Source organism: Pelodiscus sinensis, chromosome 14 (assembly GCF_052426305.1).
Source record: "Pelodiscus sinensis isolate ZL-2025 chromosome 14, ASM5242630v1, whole genome shotgun sequence".
NCBI classification, from domain to species: Eukaryota; Metazoa; Chordata; order Testudines; family Trionychidae; genus Pelodiscus; species Pelodiscus sinensis.
This window is the reverse complement of record NC_143065.1, coordinates 41,522,590-41,543,983: the sequence shown is the minus strand read 5'-3', so window position 1 is coordinate 41,543,983 and position 21,394 is coordinate 41,522,590. Positions and strand designations below refer to the sequence as shown.

The window sequence follows — 21,394 nt, the reverse complement described above, 5'->3', positions numbered from 1 at the left end:
GAACGTAGAAATCATAGGCAGGACTTTCTTTTTACATCGCCTTTAGGAACTTGCGTGCTAGGAATGATTATTTTGTCTTATCACTTCCTCTGAATTGCTTACTGCAGATGCTACTGATATCAGCCTTCTAGAGAGCAGCAATGCCAGATGAGCCTGTCACTTCAAGTATTAAGTCAAAGTGGTTCCATACAGTGACATTAGTTATGCTGCGCAACATACTGCACGGGGTCTCCTGAAAACCATCCGGCCCCTAAACAATGCAAATAGATTGTATTTAATTATGAAACGGGCCTTGAAAATATGTGTGGAACTTAAGAAAATAACCACAGAGAGAGAGAGAGAGAGAGAGTGTGTTTTTAAATCACCTGTGATTTAGGTGATAAAGTGGCACTCCGCTTTTCAAGTATTGGCCAATTTCACCCTGACTGGAAACAATTAGGGAACCAGAAATTAGCACCAGAAATGAACACCATTTTCGTGACTGGCTCTCCTACAAACCTGCGGCTGCCAGGTGCATGCAAGTTACCAGCCTTGAGTTTATGCCCACTGGCCATGTCCAGCTATCTCATGTTTTCCAGTTGACTTTTGGCTACTAAAATTTCCTGCTCCTTTGCTCCCTTAACTTATGTCTAGACTGAATTCCTCTCTCGAAAGAGGAATGCAAATGAAGCAGATCGAAAATTCAAATGAAGCGCAGATTTACAAATCTCGCACTTCATTTACATAATTGCGTCTGAGCACTTTTTCGAAAAAGGGTTTTTTAAAAAAAACCCACACTCTAGATGCGGTTCTTTTTTTTTAAAAAAAAAAAAAAACCCTTTTCGAAAGAACCCGTACACCCTCATTTTTTCAGGACTACGGGTTCTTTTGAGAAAGTTTTTTTCTTCTTCCAAAAGAACCCCGTTTACACTGTGGGTTTTTTCCCCCCCGAAAACCTCTTTTTCGAAAAAGTGCTCGGATGCGATTATGCAAATGAAGCATGATATATGTAAATCCTTCATTTGAATTTTTGATCTGCTTCATTTGCATTCCTCTTTCGAGAGAGGAATGTAGTCTAGGTGAGCTGTAACTTCCCACATGGCCAAAGTGATCCATGCTAAACTCACTGAAATTGAAGCACTGTATGAATAAATCAAAAGTTAGCCTGGCCACCAAGAGCACCACTGCAGTTAGCCAGTTAGTTTCACTCCCAGCACAGCGCACTTTTTTTTCTGGGGGTGGGTTGGCTTACACAGATGCTTAGCACCCCCAATTCCCAGAGAAGCCAATAGGAGCTGCTGCAGGTACTCAGAGCCTTTGAATAATCAAGCTCATATTAAAAAAAAAAAAAAAAAGTTTGGTTCTTTACAGACCAAGAGGCTTGTTACTGCCCCCAAAGAAGTCTGAGCCACTAATACTCAGCGTTCACTAGTCATGGGGGAAGGGATGTGAACTGTGATCCAACGGCAGAGTTCTCTCTGGCTTCAGTAGTTAGTGAGACTAGGTCCAAACTCCCCATGTTCAGCACTTCATGTAGCTCCTCTTGTCTTTAATTCTTGTCACCGAGATTTTAAGTGACTGAGGTGCTCTCTTTTTTTTAAGGGCGTTCAGTGCCTGTACCGGTGATGGGCAACCATGAATAGTGAGAGAGCCGCATGAGTGGCCTCCTTCATCTCAGTGAGCCGTGGGAGCCCGCAGCCCACTGGGGTTCCACCACGGATTATTTTCGCGGAGCATAGATCAGAGGCAGATACAAATTTTGTATCCAGACAGGGCTCCGTTGAAAAGCATCTGTTAGCATCTTAATTGCGTGCTGTGCGAAAGAACCCATAAGTCATCAGACAGATGCCAGGCTCCCCTCACTGTGGTTTATCTGTAATCAAAACCTACCCCCACCTCCCATCACCATGGAGAAAGCTGCATTTGCTGCAGGGCCAGGGCGGGTGTAAACTTCTCTGTGGATTGGGGACTCCCAGTGCTTCCCTCTGGCAGACTTTATTTTCCGTGAGACGACAGCAGTTTCACTTTAAACGTGCGTATGGTTGTGTTGTGGGCATAGGCGGCTAGTTAGACGGGTCCATGGGGCCTGTGCTCCCCCAAGATTCAGGAACATGGGCCCAGCCCCACGAATACTTGGACATGTATTTTCAGAGCTGTCCCAGGCACAGGACGGATGGGACACCCGCCCTGAGCCTCACGCTTTGGGGGGACTGCGCTTCAGGGATGTCTTGAAGGGTTTGCAGGGGGCGTGGCACCAGCAGCAGTGAGCGACCTAGCTCCAGTCCACCCCCCTCTTCACACCTTCCTTCAAGCCCTCACCTCACCTCTTCCTGCCCCTGCTTCACCCTGCCCTGTCTCTCCCCACCCTGGCTCTGCGCCCCCGGCCCCATTCCACCGCTTCTCCCAACCTCCCGCCCACCTCTTTCTGGCTCCCATCCCTTCCCCTGAGCGATGCAGGGAGCCAACAGGGTTAGGGCAGGAAGGGCTGGGTCTGAGTTGCTTGCTGCAGCCAGAGCGAGGCCCCCACTAGCTCTCCGGGCTGCCCTAGACTACATGTCTCCCCTGAAGCTTGGGGCCCCTCCAAAGTGTGGCCCTAGGGCAGTTACCCCGGTGCATCCTATGAACAGCTCGGCTTGGACCCATTCTGAGCACCACCAAAAATGATACAAACCTGGCACCCCGGCTCTCGGGGTTTATGCACCCCGAGGCAGTTTGGCAGCCAGGGGGTTAATGAAGCCGCTGCCAGCCTGGTCAGAGCCGAGTGGAGCCCCACAGCAGCTGTGAGGCTAACAGCGTGGGGTGACGGCCAGAGCAGGGATTTCTGTGCTTGTGTGTGGAGCAGCTCCCAGAAAACCCACCACTGGAGGCAGGACAAGAGGCGGGAGGAGGGAACAGGGCAGGTAGGCAGGCGCCTAGGGAGCAGTAAGGGACTGAAGAGCTGGCCCAGGCTGCTCCAAACGGGTCCTGAGCTGGGACCAGTGGAGAGGGCTGGAAGCTCACCCCCCACCAACTCCACCCTGCTGCTTTTGGAGGAAAGGGCCTTAATTAGCCCCTAGTTTCCATGGAGGACTGTTGCCTGCAAGGGGTGGGGATGCAGGGAGGAACAGGGAGGGGGCACGAGGGAGTACCCCATTTAGCAATCCGAATTTTGGCAGGGCACTGGGGAGGGGGAAGGGCGTAGTGCACCCTCTGGGTTCGCCCATGAGTTGCCTAGGTAAGGAGACTATGGCGGTGCTGGCCACAATGGCTCTGGTCACAAAGGGGTCTTGGAAAACACGGACTAGGGCAAGGTTCTGGCATAGCCTAGGGGTTAGGGTGTTTGCCTGGGGAGGGCAGGCTGGGAGTTCTAATCCTGGGTCTGCTCTCCATCTCCCCCAGTGAGAAATAGGATAAAGGGCACCATAACTGTGGGGCAGGTTCTGGCAGGGGCTAAGGGATAGGGCGTTTGCCTGGGGCGGGCAGGGTGGTGGGTTCTAGTTCTGGTTCCCACCCCCCAGTGAGCGGCAGGATGAAGGGCACTCTGAGCGTAAGGCAGTGGTGCTGGGTTGATGTAACCCCCATCTTGCCCCAGAGCGGATGCTAACAGACAGGGCCCCATATTGTACCTTGGCTATGAAACCCGGCGGCACTGAGACCGTTGAAAGTGAGTGTAAAGTCTGCTCTGCAGCTAGCCAACCCCTTGGCTTTTCGCTTGTGGTAGAGTCTCATGACTTTAGCCCAGGGATGGGCAATCATTTTTGATGAGGGGCCACTCCAAAAACTGGGTAAGTGGTCAAGAGCCGCACTCTTCCATGATGTTCATGAAGTGGGGCAGTGTCTGGGATGAAGTTGGGGGCAGGGGTGCAGGAAGAGCTGCAGAGGGCTTGGGTGTAGGGTTTTGGGTTGTGACCCGGGCCAGGGAGTTGTAGTGCGGGAGGAAGTGGGGTACCAGATGCAGGCTCTGTCCGGGAGGGGCTTACCATAGGTGGCTCCTGGCCAGCAGCCCACTGGGACCCTCAGGCAGCCTCCTTGTCTGCCCTGCCCCCACATGCCACTCAAAGCATCTGTCTGTGCAGTGCATGCCAGGGGTTGAGGGGGACTCCGCAAGGTACCTGCGCCTGCAAGCCTGGCCCAGGCGGTTCCTGTTGGCCAGCGTGTGGGGCATGGCAGGCAGGGAGCCTGCCTGAGGGTCCCGCTGGGCTATGGGGCATTGGTAGTCCAGAGTATCATGGCGTGCCAGATCGGAATGCTTGGCGGGGCTGAATCCAGCCCGTGGGCCATATTTTGCCCATCCCTGCTTTAGCCCCCAAAAGGTCCCAAGTTCAGTCCCTCCTGCCAACAATCCAGCCCATTGGCATTAGAGTTGTGGTGTAGTACATGCATTCCCCTTAATGAATGTTTCTTGAAATCCTCCAGGGAAATTCTGCTTGAAACTTAGAGACGTAGCAATTTCATTGAAAAAAAAATGGGGGTGGTGGGTTCAGTTTAGGTCAAGCTCAGTATTTCAATCATTGATATTTTTACTTTCTAAACCTCATTTTCTTGGGTACAAAGGATAAAGAGACACTCTCGACCTATTTATGCCCTAAACTTACTGTGCTTTAAAAATACAAATCCCATTTAGCATCCCTGATGAATATTATTATGATTTACTTGTGTTACTGTAGCACCCAGCAGCCCTAGTCCTAGACCAGAATCCTATTGTGCTAACTGCTGGACCAAACACAGAACAAAAAGTTTCCTGCCCACAATCCGAATACATGGATTGAGCCAAATCCTGAGCTCATTTCTGCCTCAATTAGGAATCAGAAACTACCCCAATACCTAGGGAAGTGCACACTATGGGCACGTCTAGACTACATGGCTCCGTCGATGGAGCCATGTAGATGTGTTGACACGGCAAAGGGAAATGAAGCGGCGATTTAAATAATCGCCACTTCATTTAAATTTAAATGGCTGCCGCGCTCTGCCGATCAGCTGTTTGGCGGCACAGCGCTGTAGTCTGGACGCTCTGTGGTCAACATCAAAGGCATTTATCGACCTCCCAGGTAAACCTCATCCCACGAGGCATAACAGGGAGGTCGACAAACGCCTTTGATTTTAATTTAAATGAAGCAGTGATTATTTAAACCACCGCTTCATTTCCCTTTGCCTACAACCCTAATCTACATGGCTCCGTTGACGGAGCCATGTAGTCTAGATGTGCCCTATGTCTGCAGTCCTGGGGAATAAAGGTGAAAGTATTTTAAAAAGCAGACAGACTGTTCTCTGCAGCATCTTTGTACAAATCCTGTACACGAATGGGAAAAAGTCTGTTCTGTTTCAACACAGTAACCAACAAGCTAACTGCACTGACGTCAGATTTCACTAATAAAACACTGCTGCAAGTAGGACTAGAAGCTTTCTGTCCATATTCAAGGTTTCACATTTTTGGAGGCTTCTGTAATCAAAAGGCTTGTCTCTGCTACTAGGTGGATCCGAGGGGAAGAGCTTTTCTCATTGGCCATGTGCTATGTAGACATCACAGTAGTCAGCCGAAGGCACATCTACTCCAGCTACATCAGTCACATAGCTGGAGTTGTGTAATTTAGATCAACTTCAGCCCACAATATAGACCTGCCCTAAATCTAGCCACTTCCATACTCTTTATTAAAATGGTGAATTAAAGTTACACTTATGTGGATACTACATAAGATTTGACTCCCTTTTTAGGGGGCCTATGCAGGATGACTAGAGTCTCAGTAGCTTCTGACAGTACATGGAGAGGGGAAAGAAGTCTGTCTCCAAGGGCTTTTTTCTAGTTTGGAGTAAGTGCCTGGACTGTGGGTCCTGAATCAAATCAGAGATCTGACTGTCACAAAAGTGAAGGGTTTCCCATAACAATGAATTACAAAGGCAAGACAATGGTCCTGAGTCTGCCTTTGCTGAACTTGAGTAACCGCGAATCATCAGTGGAGTCACACAAGGATTATGTTGGTGGCCTGAGATAGGAATCAGCCTCAGTAGTTGTACAGCAACCAAGGGTGGAGTTTTGAGAGAGCAGTGAGGGGAGGGAGGGCAGAAGCCGTGCACACCAGGACATGGCTTGCATTTCTTCCCGGTCCCTTGCCGATAAGGGAACGAGGGGAAAGTACTTGGATTCCATGCAAGCCTATCACTCCTGGCTGGTGCTAGGAGGGGGCAGAGGAGTAAATCACGGAATCCAAGTACTTTCCCCTAGCTCCCTTATCGTCAGGGGACCAGGAAGAAAAGCAAGCCATGTCCCGGTGCACACAGCTGCTGTCCCCCGCACTCTCTTGAAACTCCGCCCTTGACTGTAACTTACATCCTGGTTCTCTTTCAGCTGACTTCCATAAATTATTTGGAAAGAAAACTGGGCTACATCTACACTGCGCTGTTTTGCGCAAGAAATATGCAAATGAGGTGAAGCGTGGAATTTCACTGTGCTCATTTACATAATTAATGAGTGGCTGCTTTTTGCGCAAGAGGCTTTTGCGCAAAAAGGAGCTGTCTGCACGGCTCCTTTTTGCTCAGAACCCCCCTCTTGCACAAGAGCTGTTCTGCTTTCTGTCAGGAAGAACAGCTCTTGCGCAAGAGGGGGTTTTTGCTCAAAAAGGTGCTGTGTAGACGGCGCCTCTTTGTGCAAAAACCTCTTGCGCAAAAACAGCTCCTAATTAATTATGCAAATGAAGCACGGCAATATGCTAATCCATACTTCATTTTCATAGGCTTTTGTGGAAGAGGGAAGCTGTGTAGATGTAGCCCTAGTCAGTGCTATCCCCTGGGCCACCTTTGCTAGGAAGCCCTGCCCTCTCTTACACACGTGGAGGAGGGTATCAGGCCAGACCCACCCTGCTCGCCCCCAGGAGTGAGTTGTTGCCAGCACAGCAGCCCTTACTTGTTCAGGGTGTAAGGCCACATCTGCACTGGGGGAGGAAAGTCAACTTTGATACGCAACTCCAGCTATGAGAATAGTGAAGCTGGAGCTGATATGCCTTAAGTCAAATGTCTGTGGCGTCCCCATTGTGGGAGGTCGATGGGAGAAACTCTTCTGTCGACTTCCTTTACGCCTCTTGACCTTGTAGAGTACCAGGTTCGAGGGGAGGAGCCATCAGTGTTGATTTAGCAGGTCCTTGCAAGACCTACTAAATCGAACCCCAGGAGATGGATCTCTGGAGTTTTGATCTTCGGGTAAGTGTAGACAAGGCCTGAGTGTAGTTTCACTTTCCTTGTGCCTGTGAGTTGAATTCAGCTCCCCACAGATTCTGTCATGGAGACATGTAGTGCAGATCAGGCTGTTGATGGAGACCTCTCCTTCCTCCATCAGGCTCTGCTGCTTTTCTATGTCCTGGCACAAAGCCCCAGAAACTCCTTAGCCAGGTAGCAGCTCCTCCAGCTCTTCCTAATCCAGAGTCCTCAGCCTGGTGAACTTTCATTTCAGCTCACGGGGAAGGAGAGCTGCATTCTTCCAATCCTAGCAGCGTGGGCAGCTCTCCTTCTGCTTTTAACAGCGCAGGAAGAGTTGCTTTCCCCTCCGGGCCTCATTCAGGCAATCCTCTTATTGACATCAGAGTTTTGCTGGAGTGAGGCCAGCAGCATCAAATCCTTCAAAATCAATAACGTGCAGCACAGCATGAGTGAGGAGTGTTAAATATTTCTGTATAGCTCAGAACATACAATGGGTTACCTCACAACAGCTGCAGTGTACAGTACAATTCATAGGCAAAATCACATCCACATTGCAGATACCGAGGATCAGTTTCCAAAATAAAAGCAGGGACTGGAAAGGGGTCTTTCAGAAATTGCTCTTCTTGGTGAATTTAAAAGAAAGAAAAAAGAACTTTGCCTAGGTCATGTGCTATATGCTTTGCTGATTCAGCCCCCGTTTTAACCTCATTAACAAGTTGAACAAGTGTGTTACTCCTTGCCAAGTCTGCTAATGGTTGTGTTGAACCTCAAGTCAGAGGTAGAAAATCATTTATCAGGAACTGTTAAATGCTGCAAATAATCCGCAAGAATATTATTGTACTGTAACATTGATTAGCAGAATTGATTGAAGCTAGGCAGTTTTCACCTGAACATGGTCAGGGAGAATATTTTTTTTAGCTGGAACAGCAGCAGGGACTTTAAAAAACCAGTTGCTGACTGTTTTTAGTATTTAAACCACTACAAGATTTACCCGGTATTGCTTGGGCCCTTAACTCAAATAAGTTTTATTTTTCTTCATTTAAATCATTGTTCTGGGGTGGAGGGGTTCAGGATGCAGGCTGCCCTGGGGCAAGGGGACAACCCCAGCCCTCTCTCAGTGCAGCAGTGTGGGGCCAGGTGAGAAGTCTGTCCCTGGTTGCTGCAGCTGCCTCCAGCACAGCTGGGGGAGGGGTGCACAGACAGATGGACAGCCCAATGGGATTATAGCTGTCCCAGTCCCCAGTATAACTCCTTCCTACCAAACCTGTCCCTTTCTGTTTTGAGAAACAGTCCCATTCCAAGCACATCCGATCGTCCTGACACAACCAAACCCTGACCTTGATTTAAGTTACGATAAGAGGAAGCTGCATTCCAAATTTGGTGGTCCTAATTTAAATGTACTGTTTAGGAAGAGTTCGTGAACAAATGGACTCACAGATGGACAGACGCATAGTTCTAAACTATATAATAAGACTTTGAAAGAGTCTTTGGAGGCCCAATCCTACTTGCCTTGAGGACAGAGAGAAAAGATTGAGCCTGAAAAGTGGCAGGGTCTCTGTGGATCTAATCCTCCTAGGCTGTTAGACAAAGTAACACAAGTTTGCCCTCTTAACAACATTGTCTGGTATAGCCTCTTCCTATGTTAAACCCTAGGGCTGTGTCTAGATTGGCATGATTTTCCGGAAATGCTTTTAACGGAAAAGTTTTCCGTTAAAAGCATTTTCGGAACAGAGCGTCTAGATTGGCATGGACGCTTTTCCACAAAAGCACTTTTTGCCAGAAAGCGTCCGTGCCAATCTAGACATGCTTTTCCGCAAAAAAGCCCCGATCGCCATTTTCATGATTGGGGCTTTTTTGCGGAAAACAAATCTGAGCTGTCTACACTGGCCGTTTTGCGCAAAAGGGACTTTTGCCTGAACGGGAGCAGAATAGTATTTCCGCAAGAAGGACTGATTTCTTACAGTAGGAAGTCAGTGCTTTTGCAGAAATTCAAGCGGCCAGTGTAGACAGCTAGCGAGTTTTTCCGGAAAAGTGGCTGATTTTCTGGAAAAACTGGCCAGTCTAGACACAGCCTAGGAGTGAAGCTAAGCTTTGTGAGGATTCCCTGCAGAGCATGAAATCCTGGTCAGCTGCTGCCAGTGGCAAAACTCCCACTGGCTTTGAAAAGGCCAGGGTTTCACCCAGAGTTACATGTCACCAAGGGACATAATTTACCTCCTTATTCCATAGAACAGGTTGTGGGAGTGGAAGAGATGCTCCCAGCATGGACACAAGAGCCACGAGTACCAATCTCAGCGTTAGAAACCAGGGCATAAACCCCCAGTTGGTTGCCGTAAGTTATACATAGGGGGCATGTCTAGACTACTATTTAAATAATCCCTGCTTCATTAAAAAAAAAAGGCCACCGCACTGTGCCAACAATCAGCTGATCCGGCATAGCACGGCAGTCTAGACACAGATCGGTTGACAAGGGAAGCCTTTGTCAACCACTTCCTTATGCCTCGTGAAACGAGGTTTACAGGAGCGATCAACAAAAGCTTCCCTTGTCGACCAATCCGTGTCTAGACTGCCGTGCTGTGCCGGATCAGCTGATTGTCAGCACAACGCGACGGCCATTTTTCATTTTAATGAAGCGGGGATTATATAAATCCCCACTTCATTGACTATGTCGGGTAAACTACGCTACTCCGTTGATGGAGCCATGTAGTCTAGACACACCCTTGGATTTTACCAACCAAATTCACCAAGTTTTTCTCCCCTTCCTGCTATATGTTCTGAGCTACAAACTTAGCTGATGGGAAGAGTCTACTTGGGGGATCTCTCTTCATGGGGAAGAGCAGAACAATAAAAAGACTCCACTGCTGAAGGTGTCTCAGCCCAGCTGTAGGGGGTTTCCAGTTGTAAGAGCCAACCACAGCCCCCTCTGGTGTCGAAGGGTCTTCTTTTTCTGGAGGGCAGCTCTTTGCACTAAGTAATGTCCTCTCCAGTATTACTATTCACACAGTCGCAGGCTTGCAGTACAAGTCCTCGGATATTACATTATTATACGGAACACAGATATTCCAAATATGATTGATTAATACAGCAACTCGCAAGCATTCAGTAAAACCTAAACACTAAATACAGCGTTATCGTTTGAATTCCCGTTTGATCAATATTTAGCCATGAGTGAGTCAGACAGACCCTGGCTATGTGTCTGTCCGTGAGATGTGGTGAGGTTGGCATTAGCTGAGGCCTGACCTGTCAACATGGCAGTGCCTGCCCCCCTACCCTCACCCCGACCTCCACCCCCTCCCAGGGATCCCTGGAATCAAGGACCTCCATATAGTGGTTGTGGTCCTGGCTCCTGGCTGCGTGGATTGAAGCAGCGGTGGATAACCCACGGCCCAGCAGGGTTCTGGGTGTGGCCACGAGACATTTTGTTGATCATTGCCCACACGCAGGGTTGCCAGATTCCGTCTGCATAGTGTTTTTTCCTCCTGGCATTACTGAAGTGACACGCATGTGAAGCCAGGGCGCATGAAGGGAGGTGCCTGTTGATCACACGCAACACTGATGGTGAGAGCCGTGCGCTCCCTCTGCATCCGATCAAAGCGCTGCTGTGGTTCAGTCGGCACCCCCTGTGTATCCTAAGTATGCAAACGCAGCGAGCAAAACTATCCCAGCCTGGGAGACCATCTTGGTTAGGACAATTATTGGTTAGATGGAGGACCACTCGTGCAGCCCACTCACTAGCCTAAGGCCTCTCCTTAAATATGACTGTGCTCTTAGCACTGTAGAAGCTGGATGTTAATATGCAGTTAACTTGGGCTCTTACTGAGGTGTTCTCCTAACCCGCCTCTGGTCCACAGAAAACCCTCTTGCCTGAGTTTGGTGGTTCTTTACACTCAGGCCAGCTGGCATGCTGAAGGGTATAGGCTTAAGCTTGAGTTATGCTTTCACCTGACCTGGTAACCTGTCTACTTAGCATTGAGGCCACTGGCTAAATCGCTCAAGTACTGATAGTCCCCAAGTGCCCAGAACAGACATGTTCTTCCACAATTTACTCACAGACTACATCTACACTGCCGGCTTTGCCTGCAGTGCCTATGCAAATGAAGTGCAGATTAGCATATTGTTATGCTTCATTTGCATAATTTATTCAACCATTTTTGAGCAAGAGGTTTTTGTGCAAAAACAAGCAGCGGGGACTCTTTTTTTTTTTTTTTTTTTTTCTTGCAAAAAAAAACCCCCTGTTTTGCGCAAGATCCTTATCCCTCTCTTGGAGGTTTTTGCGCCGAAAAAAAAAAGTCCCACTGCTTTTTTGTGTGCAAAAACAGCCTGACTAAATTATGCTAATGAAGAGTGGCAATATGCTAATTTGTGCTTTATTTGTATAGGCACTGCCGGCAAAGCTGGCAGTGCAGACAAAGCCACAGTGACTCAGCTTCCTGCAGCAGAAAGAACCAGGGGATGTGTCTTTGGAGATCCTAGTGACACATGGGGAGCAGGGTAGAAGTCAGGACACAGTAATTCAAGTAAGGCTTTGCAGGGTGGCTGCTCACACCCTGGCCAGGATAACCCAGGGAGGAGCTCAGACGGGGGTGTTGATCCCCCAGTGAACTTTGCAGTGGGGGCATACTCTAAGGAGCAGACATAAGCACCCATAGCATGGTGCCATGAAAGATAAGTACATTGTGGTTATTCCAACGCTCCACAGCCCAGAGATCTGGACGGTCTTTGACGTTATCAGAGAAAACACTAACATTTTCCAGTCAACTATTTAGTATCCTGGAATCCAACATAGCTACAGCAATTAAAAATCACCAGTAAAGCGAGAGAAAGCTGAACAGCAATGTAACGTCTGGGAAGAATTTAATGAGTTGGGCAGTTTCTCTGAAGAATGACCTTATATGTGGAGTGAATCAGTGTTTGTAATTATAAAGTGAATAAGTGATAAGCATCAAATGAATTGTTTCAGAACTCTCTTTGTTGACTTTATTCCATGATAAGGAACACTTGCTGGGTGACCTTGAATATGGCGAAATAACTCATGCTAAACGCATTGCTACAAAGTTGGCATTTTGGCAGGACTTTGATGTAGGTCGTTTTATTACCAGGCTGAATCAAACTACAAACTGATCTCATACTCATGCCAAGAATGCTAATAATAAACTGATCAATGAGGTGCTGGATTGTTCAAGAGAAGGTGATCAGGGAAAAATGCAGACAGAAAATCACTGGAATTCCAAGGGGTTAAAGAGTGAGTCTTTATGCTGGAAGAGATTATATTGCTTGCATTAGTGCAAGTTTTCTTCATTCCAGGGCATTCTAGCTGGGTGTCGAGCAGGACAGTGTCAGAACGTACACACTCATCTTTATTTTTCTTGACCTTTCCGTGCAAGTGATTTTTATAGTTCCATTAACTAGTAAGATCATTTGCAAACCGCTGTACAAAGTTTATTATGAAGAACGCCTTGGGGATCATTGTCTCCTATAATGTGGAATGTTAATAGAATGAAAAATTAAATTAAACTCTAAAGATTATGGCAAGACAAGACTTCTCATTTTATATGGGAGAATTTTAAATTTTTACTTGCACTGGTAATATTTTGGAGTAATACCCTACTCTGACCTTTTATATGAATGCTATAGATCTGATTCAGAGCAAAGACAGTAACAGCATTCCTGATTATATCCACCCTAGAATAAATTGGCGTATGTCAAAGTAGCCTTCCACTTAAAGCAGGGACTTTCTGTATCTTTTACATGCAGGGCCAGTCAGAAGTAATTCCATTGATTTAAATGGTTTTACTCCAGTGAGGTTAGATTTGGGGCTCTGCTCTATTTATTTAATAAGTTCTGTTCTGCATTGGGCAGGAATTTGGGCAAAAAGACACATTTGGATCAAACCGACTCAGAAAGTTGGTGGTCTCCAAAAGGGAAAGCTAGGGATTGGATTGGGGTAGGGAATCAGTATAAGAAGAGCCCTGCAAGTCTGTGGATATCTGATTTGTGGATCCCAGATTGGAAGCGAATACAAATTTTGTATCCATGCTGGGCTCTAGGCATGCATCTCTGGGGGAATTTTTGTTTCCATTTCTCTTGGACTTCCAAACAAAAGCTAATATGTGGATGATTTTACCATCTAGCACAGCAGTTCTCAAACTTTTTGATCCGCAACCCACCCCCACTCATGCAGACCTGTCCGCAGACCACCAGCCAACCACCCATGAAGACAGAACGGGTGAAAGACGGAGTGAGGTGTGGGGTCTGGCCAGGAAGTAGGGTGCAGGAGCATACTGAGGTAGGGATGTAATAGTGTAGTTGATTAACAGATAAGCAAAAGCATATCAGTTAATGCTATAGACTACACACATTTCCCTTCCCTGCCAGCAATTCTTTTAGCAGGCTGGCCAGCAGCCCAGCTCAGTCCTGGCTTGTGATGGGTCTGGGACCTACTCCTGCTGCAGCTCTGCATTTAAAGTATATTAGGAGTCGGGTGGGCTCAGTTCCGGCTCATGCTAGATCCAGGATCTCAGATCCTCCCCTGGCCAGGGGCTGCTGCTACCTCTGTATCAGCGGTAGCAGTGCGGGGCAAAAGGCAGCCAGTCGGTGAGGGGAGCAGGTAGACCAGCTCTCACCTGGCACCCTGCGCTGCTGCCTCTGATACAGAGGCAGCAGCATGGAGTAGCAGGGGGCTCCCTGGGAGTGGGGCTGGAGCGCACTGGCTGCTGGCCCCGCCCCGAGGGACTATAGACTAGTTGACTAAACAATGAGAATTCATGAGGTTACTTGACTATTCAATTAACTGATATTTAACATCCCTAGACTGAGTGGGAAGGGCTGGGTCAGAGGAAGGGTTCAGGAACGGGGTGGAATGTCTGGGAAGGAGGGTGCGGGAGCGAGGTGGGGATGCGGAGACTTTGCAGGAGGCGGGTGTGTGAGGAGGATGGGTCTGGACGTGAGAGGGATAGGGGGTGCTGACCTGGTTCCATGCCTCTTGCCGCTCCCTGGCATGGCCCCCTACTGTTCCCATTGGTTATGATTCTGGCCAATGGGAGCAGATGAGAGAGCCTCCATGAGAGCAGTTTCCTGCACTGCCATTCCCCAGCCGGGGGGAGGGGTAGCAGCAGCACACAAAGCCACTTCCTCCCCCCGCGAGCTAGATTTGGCCCTCAAGGCTCCCCCCTAGCAGTGGGAAACCAATGCTGACGCTCCAACTATGCGAGGGAGGGGAGCGGGGCTGGAGCACCAGCGTAGGCTCCCCCCTGCACTGGGAGCGAGCCCCGAGCCCGTGGCCCACCTGCAAGATGGTCGCAGACCACTCATGATCCATGGACCACACTTTGAGAACCACTCGTAAAATGGGGTGCTCGCTGAGGGGAAAGGCAGACTTTGCCTGTTTCATGTTTTCTTGTCAAAATTATTTTGTCATAGTGAAACACGTATCTTTCACATTTCACAGTCTGGTGAAAACAAGACATTTTGTGCAGCTGGTAGAAGGGAGGCAGGCTTCTGTTGTGCTGTGTAGCAGTAGACACCTATTTAAGGGCTGTAATGTATCACTTTCTCTACCTAGCAGACAGCTGTTTGAGGCATAAGATAAGCTGCAGAATGCTTCTATGTCTATTGCCATTTAAGCTTAAATAATAGACCGGTAACACACTGAAAATGCCAGTCAGTTTCATAAACTGCTTAGGTGACAGGAACTGAAATGTCTCATGGTCAGCCTTCTGCCTCACAATATATTCTTTACCCGGGGGCTAAAATAATCACCCAGTTTAAAAAAAAAAGTGTTGCACAGTTTTATAGAGAGAAGATGGCATGTGGTTTTAAATATTAAAAAGGCAACAGAAAAATCACAGACTTGTTGCTCTAGATTCTCTCCCGTATATATCAGTGTCAATGAACTAACACTAGTGTCAGTGAGAACAGAATCAGCTTCTAGGCTAGAAGTAGGCATGGTACATGCAAATGCTCTTCATCGTACTCCGTGCAGCTCTCCCAGCATATTGACCTTAATATTGACCCTTAACTCTACTGCTGGTCCATGCTCTTATCTCCTCCTGAGCATAGATTACCAAATGTCCTGAAATGTCTTTGCTGTATTATATGCTGGCTCACATTTCATTACGCATGGATTTGATCCCATGCCTACCGACCAGAAGAATGTCTGTCTTTGGAAAGGCTTATGAAAATAAAATCAATGAACAAAATAGAGTTGGACAATTAGCACCTAGAGTATTAGTGATTAATATTTCATGCTCCCTGCAATGCTGTCCAAACAAAAGAGATGAAATATGAATGAACTGCAGTTTTGACACATGCAAAACCCACAAAGGAAACAAGCTGATAGGGAGTTCCTGCCATTCTTACAGTTAGGCGAAATTCACGTTGATGGCAATGCAGGATTTGAGTGTCCAAGGTCTGTAAATTTCGTCCTACAGTTAGGATGATAGGAAAACCACTTACCAGTCGAAGCTGGAGAAAATCAGGTGTGAAATCTGCAGTGTCTCTGACGATCCAAACCCAGGATTCTCAGCATTGTGACAACCTGGAGTATAATGCCAACTTGTGCTGAAACATGGATGGCTGAATAGATCCTAGCTGGGAACAAATCCGATTCATTACTGGCAGATAAGAGAGCCCTGCTGTCGTTGTTTGGACATGGGCCTATTTTGTGTGGATCCTAGCTAATGGTCATAGAGCAATTTTCCCCCAAAGCACCCAGCATTGGCCACTGTCGGAAGTCAGAATACTGGGCTAGAAGAACCATTGGTCTCACCTAGTTGGGCAGTTCTTATATTCACATTATAGCTACTCACCGGCTAATGTGGAAAGAATTTGGTGATCACTAGAGCTCTGCAAATGTGTGGAGATTGGCTTTATATCTGTGGGGATTCACACCCACATCTGTGAATACAGATATCCCCAGCTCATTTATGCAGATGTGGAGACAGATACAAATTTTGCATCTAGCGCCTTACAAATTTGCAGATGTGGATGCCGATATTCGCAGCTCATTTTTGTGGATATGGATGCAGATACAGATACCAATTTTATAACCGTGCAGGTCTCTAAGTGATCACAGTGCAATACCCCCAAAAGAGACCTCCACGTAATAGTCTGGTTTTAAAAACCACTAAGAGAGGGACATTTTAGTTATGAAAAACTTGATGCCCTTGAAAAGACAGCACTATGTGTAAAATGATTTCTTTTCCTGAGGCTATTTTTACGAATCTGTTTTGGAGCTTAATACATATTAAGACTGAGGGTTTTTTTAATTTTCTTTTCAGCTCTAGCACTTTTGTCTGACTATATTGTAAGAAGCTGGCATTCTCTAATTACAATCATAAGGGTCAATTTGGTAAAGGTTTTATTTATTATGAAGTAAAATTTCTACACAAAATAATTACTGGTGTCAGGTGTTTTTTTTAATTGCAAAAAGCCAGATTGGGATATAAGCTTATTTTATGTCTTATCAAGAGAGACGTATATGGTTACTTTAAACATCTAATATTAATTAAAGTCTGCAAGTAGTGTTTTTGTTTTTTTCTAAGAAAATATTGACCTTTCTGATGCAATTGAAATGTGTGCATACCAATCATGTCACACATTTGACAATGCCATGTGGCGTTTCTCCTTCATAGCTCTCTGCACAGAAGAGTGTGTGCATGGAAGATGTGTATCTCCAGATACCTGTCATTGTGAACCTGGCTGGGGAGGCGTTGATTGCTCCAGTGGTAAGTAGATGCCCAGTTAAAAACATGGATATATTAAAGACACAGAGGGTACGTCTACACTATCTCGAGATAGGGATGCAAATGTAGTATACCGAAATTGATAATGAAGCGCGGGATTTAAATATCCTGTGCTTAATTAGCATAATCGCGTCCGGGTGCCATTTTTAAATCACGTTATTGTGAAATAAAATGCCCCGTGTAGCAGCGTTATTTCGAGAGAAAACCCTTCTCTCGAAATAACTGTTACTTCTCATAACAGGGTTTTAACAGTTATTTCGAGAGAAGGGTTTTCTCTCGAAATAACGCTGCTACACGGGGCATTTTATTTCACAATAACGTGATTTAAAAATGGCACCCGGACGCGATTATGCTAATTAAGCACAGGATATTTAAACCCCGCGCTTCGTTAGCAATTTCGGTACACCACATTTGCATCCCTATCTCGAGATGGGGAGCAAGTGTAGACATACCCACACTGTTTTTAAAAACAAGTCTGTAAGAAATCGATGGCTTAGGACACAGTTATCTTAAATATAAAATGAGAAACGTCAGTTTCGTTATTTTTGCAACAGTTCATTAATTTGGGTCATGATTCCTGTCCTGCTAATAAAGAGGTGATGGCTTTCATTTTCTTTGTTCCTGTCTTGATAAAGCTTTATTGAATGAAGTAGAGGGCCTTTTTAAACTCTTTATTTCCTGTTAGTCAAACATTAATGATAGATGCTCATACAAGACTGTCTCAGAAGTGAAATTGCTTTGCTTTGTGTTTTAGCCATGCCAAAGTCCTCATCAAAATACTTCCTGTGATGGACATAAATTCTGGAGGAAATCTTGGACCTGTGAAAGCCAATGGAGTTTTTCTATTGGCTTCAATGGAGCCAAGATTTCACCCACTGATTCTACGCTTTCACTCTTGTCTTCAATCTGAAATGCAGGAATGGATGATGGTAGCTGGTGGGTCTGATGCTTATTTTAGATATTTTCATTAGAAGATTTATTTTTACTTTAGGGCTCAAGTCGTTCAGTGAAAGAAATTTGCATTGCTGTTCTTAGTAAAAATAGGTTTCTGCCTATGTGATTATTTCATGCTGGAATGGAATGGCTAGTTTTATTTCCAGAGTAAACAATGGAAAGTTATGCAGTGTAGGCTCTAGCCATTAATGGTATAATGGAAATAAGTTTATATGAAGGCTCTTTGTGAGTCGGGAGAGTTCATAAAGCTGCATCTGGAATCCATTTGGAAGCACTTGGAAGAGAGGAAAGTGATCAGAAATAGTCAACATGGATTCACCAAGGGCAAGTCATGCCTGACCAACCTGATTGCCTTCTATCACAAGGAAACTGGCTCTGTGGACATGGGGAAGGTGGTGGATCTGATATACCTTAACTTTAGCAAAGCTTTTGATACAGTCTCCCACAGTATTCTTGCCAGCAAGTTAAAGAAGTATGGATTGGATAAATGGACTGTAAAGTGGATAGAAAGCTGGCTAGATTGTCAGGCTCAATGGGTAGTGATCAATGGCTCAATGTCTGGTTGGCAGTTGGCATCAAGTGGAGTGACCCAAGGGTTGGTTAGGGGCCAGTCTTTTTCAACATCTTCATTGATGACCTGCATGAGGGGATGGATTGCATCCTCAGCAAGTTCGTGGATGACACTAAGCTAGGGGGAGAGGTAGATATGCTGGAGGGTAGGGATAGGGTCACAGTGACCTAGACAAATTGGAGGATTGGGCCAAAAGAAATCTGCTGAGGTTAAACAAGGACAAGAGTCCCAAGCACTGCTACAGGCTGGGAACTGACTGGCTAAGCAGCATTTCGGCAGAAAAGGACTTGGGGATTACAGTGGATGAGGGCCTGAATATGAATCAGTTGTGCACCCTTGTAGCCAAGAAGGCAAACAGCATATTAGGGTACATTAGTAGGAGCATTGCCAGCAGATCTAGAGAAGTGATTATCCCCCTTTATTTGGCACTGGTGAGGCCACATCTGGAGTATTGCATCCAATTCTGGGCTCCCCTGTACAGAAAGGATGTGAACTCATTGGAGGAAGTCCAGCGAAGGGCAACAAAAATTATTAGGGGGCTGGAGCACATGAATTACATCAGGAGACTAAGGGATTTGAGCTAGGGAGGTGGTGGAATCTCCATCCCTGGAGTTTTTTAAGTCTTAGTTTGACAAAGCCCTGGCTGGGATGATTTAGTTGGGATTGTTCCTGCTTTTAGCAGGGGGTTGGATTCGATGACCGCCTGAGGTCTCTTCCAACCCTATGACTGTATGATTTAGAAAGATGCTGTAAGTCACTGAGTGAATGGACCTTTCATTTTGGTTTGGGTTCCTCCCATCACTCTCCCAAATTGATTGGAAGTTGGAAAAAGACACCTTGTTAACAAGCATCAAAATAACAGATAGGGACACTGTAAAGAGAGACACATTAGAAATATTGATAGGCTCAAAGGGCAGTAGCAGTTCAATATCACCCAAGGGTAAAACAGTTCCTGAGATTGCACCGTGTTTCTTGAAGCCAATGGGATGGAACTTTGGCTGATCACAGACATTATAAGTGTTCTGTCTTCTGCTCTGGCAATGTCACTCCAATTACAGGAGGAAAGACATTTGTGGAAGAGAGTAGGAGGTTCACGAGGACAGATGTATTCACTCTTTGTAGGAGCTGGGAGGGCCTGTAAGGTCAGGTCTACACCAAACGGGAAGATAGAACAAGATACACAACTCTAGCTATGTTAATTACGTGGCTGGAGTCGACATACCTTGACATGAGTTTCTCTGCCATCCCCACAGTTGGAGGCTGAAGGAAGCAAATGTTCTTTGAGTGACGTCTCTGTGGGTGCTCCACTATGGTGTTGGGTCATCCCGAGGCTGCAGATCGGAGTTTTCCCTAGCAGTAGCCAACTGGACTGTGCATGCTCAGTAGGTGCCTTGTGCTCGCATGCACAGTCTGGCTCCCGCCAGTTCCTTTGTTGCTACCTTCGGTCGAAGACAGAGTGAGCTCCTTTCCTCAGATATTCTAGTCAGAGATAAAAAATTAGTTAATAATTAATAGTTTTAGTAGTTTCTAGTTATTTGTAGTTATAGTTAGTTTTTAGAAGTTCATTATTCTGTTTTAAAAAAAACCCACCACAGTATAGCTACCAGCTATTTTTAAGGCCACGGCTATCAAAAACAACAAAACAGAACAAAACGAAAAAACCAGAGGGGAGACAGAGAAGAAGACTCCTCACAATGCCAGGCTCACCGGGTTTCAAAAAGTGTGACATTAGTTGCGAGCCCATGCCTAATTCTGACGGCTGCTCTTCTTGTATTAGGTGCCTTGGCAGGCACACATACCTCAGAAATGCCCGCACTGCTCAAAGCTGACTGCAAGAGCACGCTGAGATAGGGAGATGTGTCTCCGCATGCTCCTATTTGATAAAGCACTTCAGCCATTGGACTCTACGTCATCCACAACCCATTCAGATCCTATCAGGGCTCAAAAACAGAGAAACGCTTCCCCGAGTTTGGGCTCCTCAGCTAAAAAAGGAGCCTCTCCAGTGCCCTCTGTTCCACCAGCTTCAACAAGTCGAGTTAGTACGGGGGACAAGCCCGGAACATTTGGCATTGCGGCTTCGCAGTCTAAGGCTGCCTCGGAACCAAACGCACGACACAAAACATCATTGGTGCTGACCACGGAAGTGTCATCTCACCATCCAGCACTGGCAACAGCATCAGCACTGGAAGTCCCATGGCCCTAAACCACGGGAGTCCCTCAGGAGCTCCAAAATAAAGTAGAGGACCTTCCATTTGATAAACAGAAAACTGATGAGGTCCTTCAAGTAAAGACTCCAGAATGATCCTTCATACCCTTGTTATGTGCATGCCCCCATATCGGTGTTTGTGGTACATGCCCTACCAGAGGCACCACAACTTCTCCTATTCGAGATATCAGCCACTGAGGTTCAATCAATCCCGAACGTGATAGTGACACCAGAGAAGGTGTCCTCAAAATAATCGCAATGCCAACCAACTGTCAAACAAGCAGGTTTGACTTCCTGGTTGAGGCCCTTGTACTATCATTGGGCTTCCATCACATCCAATTGTTGGGTTCTCAAGATTGTCGCATCCATTTACACCATCCCTTTCACAGCACTACCTTCAACCTCCCCCATATCCCTCTTCAGGGACCCTTCTCACGAAGACCTACTAAAACAGGAGATCCACCAACTCCTCTCCATTGGAGTAGTGGAAAGGGTACCAGACATGTTCAGAGGCAAAGACTTCTACTCTCACTACTTCCTCATGCAATCACGCAGAAAAGAATGGGCGTTTGGAGGCCTATTTTCGATCTCTGAAAACTCAACCTATACCTTCGAAAATAGTGATTCAAAATGGTAACCCTGGCATCGATAATCCCAGCATTAGACAAAGGGGATTGGTTGGCAGCGCTCGACCTCCAGGACACTTATTTTCACATCACCATTCATCCTGCTCACAGGCAGTTCCTTCAGTTCACAGTCAGTGTAGAGCACTTC

The 21,394-nt window shown here is 46.6% G+C and overlaps 1 protein-coding gene across 1 annotated transcript in view; it reads left to right on the top strand.

The window, feature by feature from the left end:
* The window catches only part of MEGF11 (multiple EGF like domains 11), a 479,353-nt gene that overhangs the window by 159,654 nt on the left and 298,305 nt on the right, over positions 1–21,394 (top strand). The window contains exon 6 of the mRNA XM_075896878.2: positions 16,779–16,871. Coding sequence (XP_075752993.2) covers positions 16,779–16,871 — 93 coding nt within the window. The remainder of the gene's footprint in view (positions 1–16,778; positions 16,872–21,394) is intronic.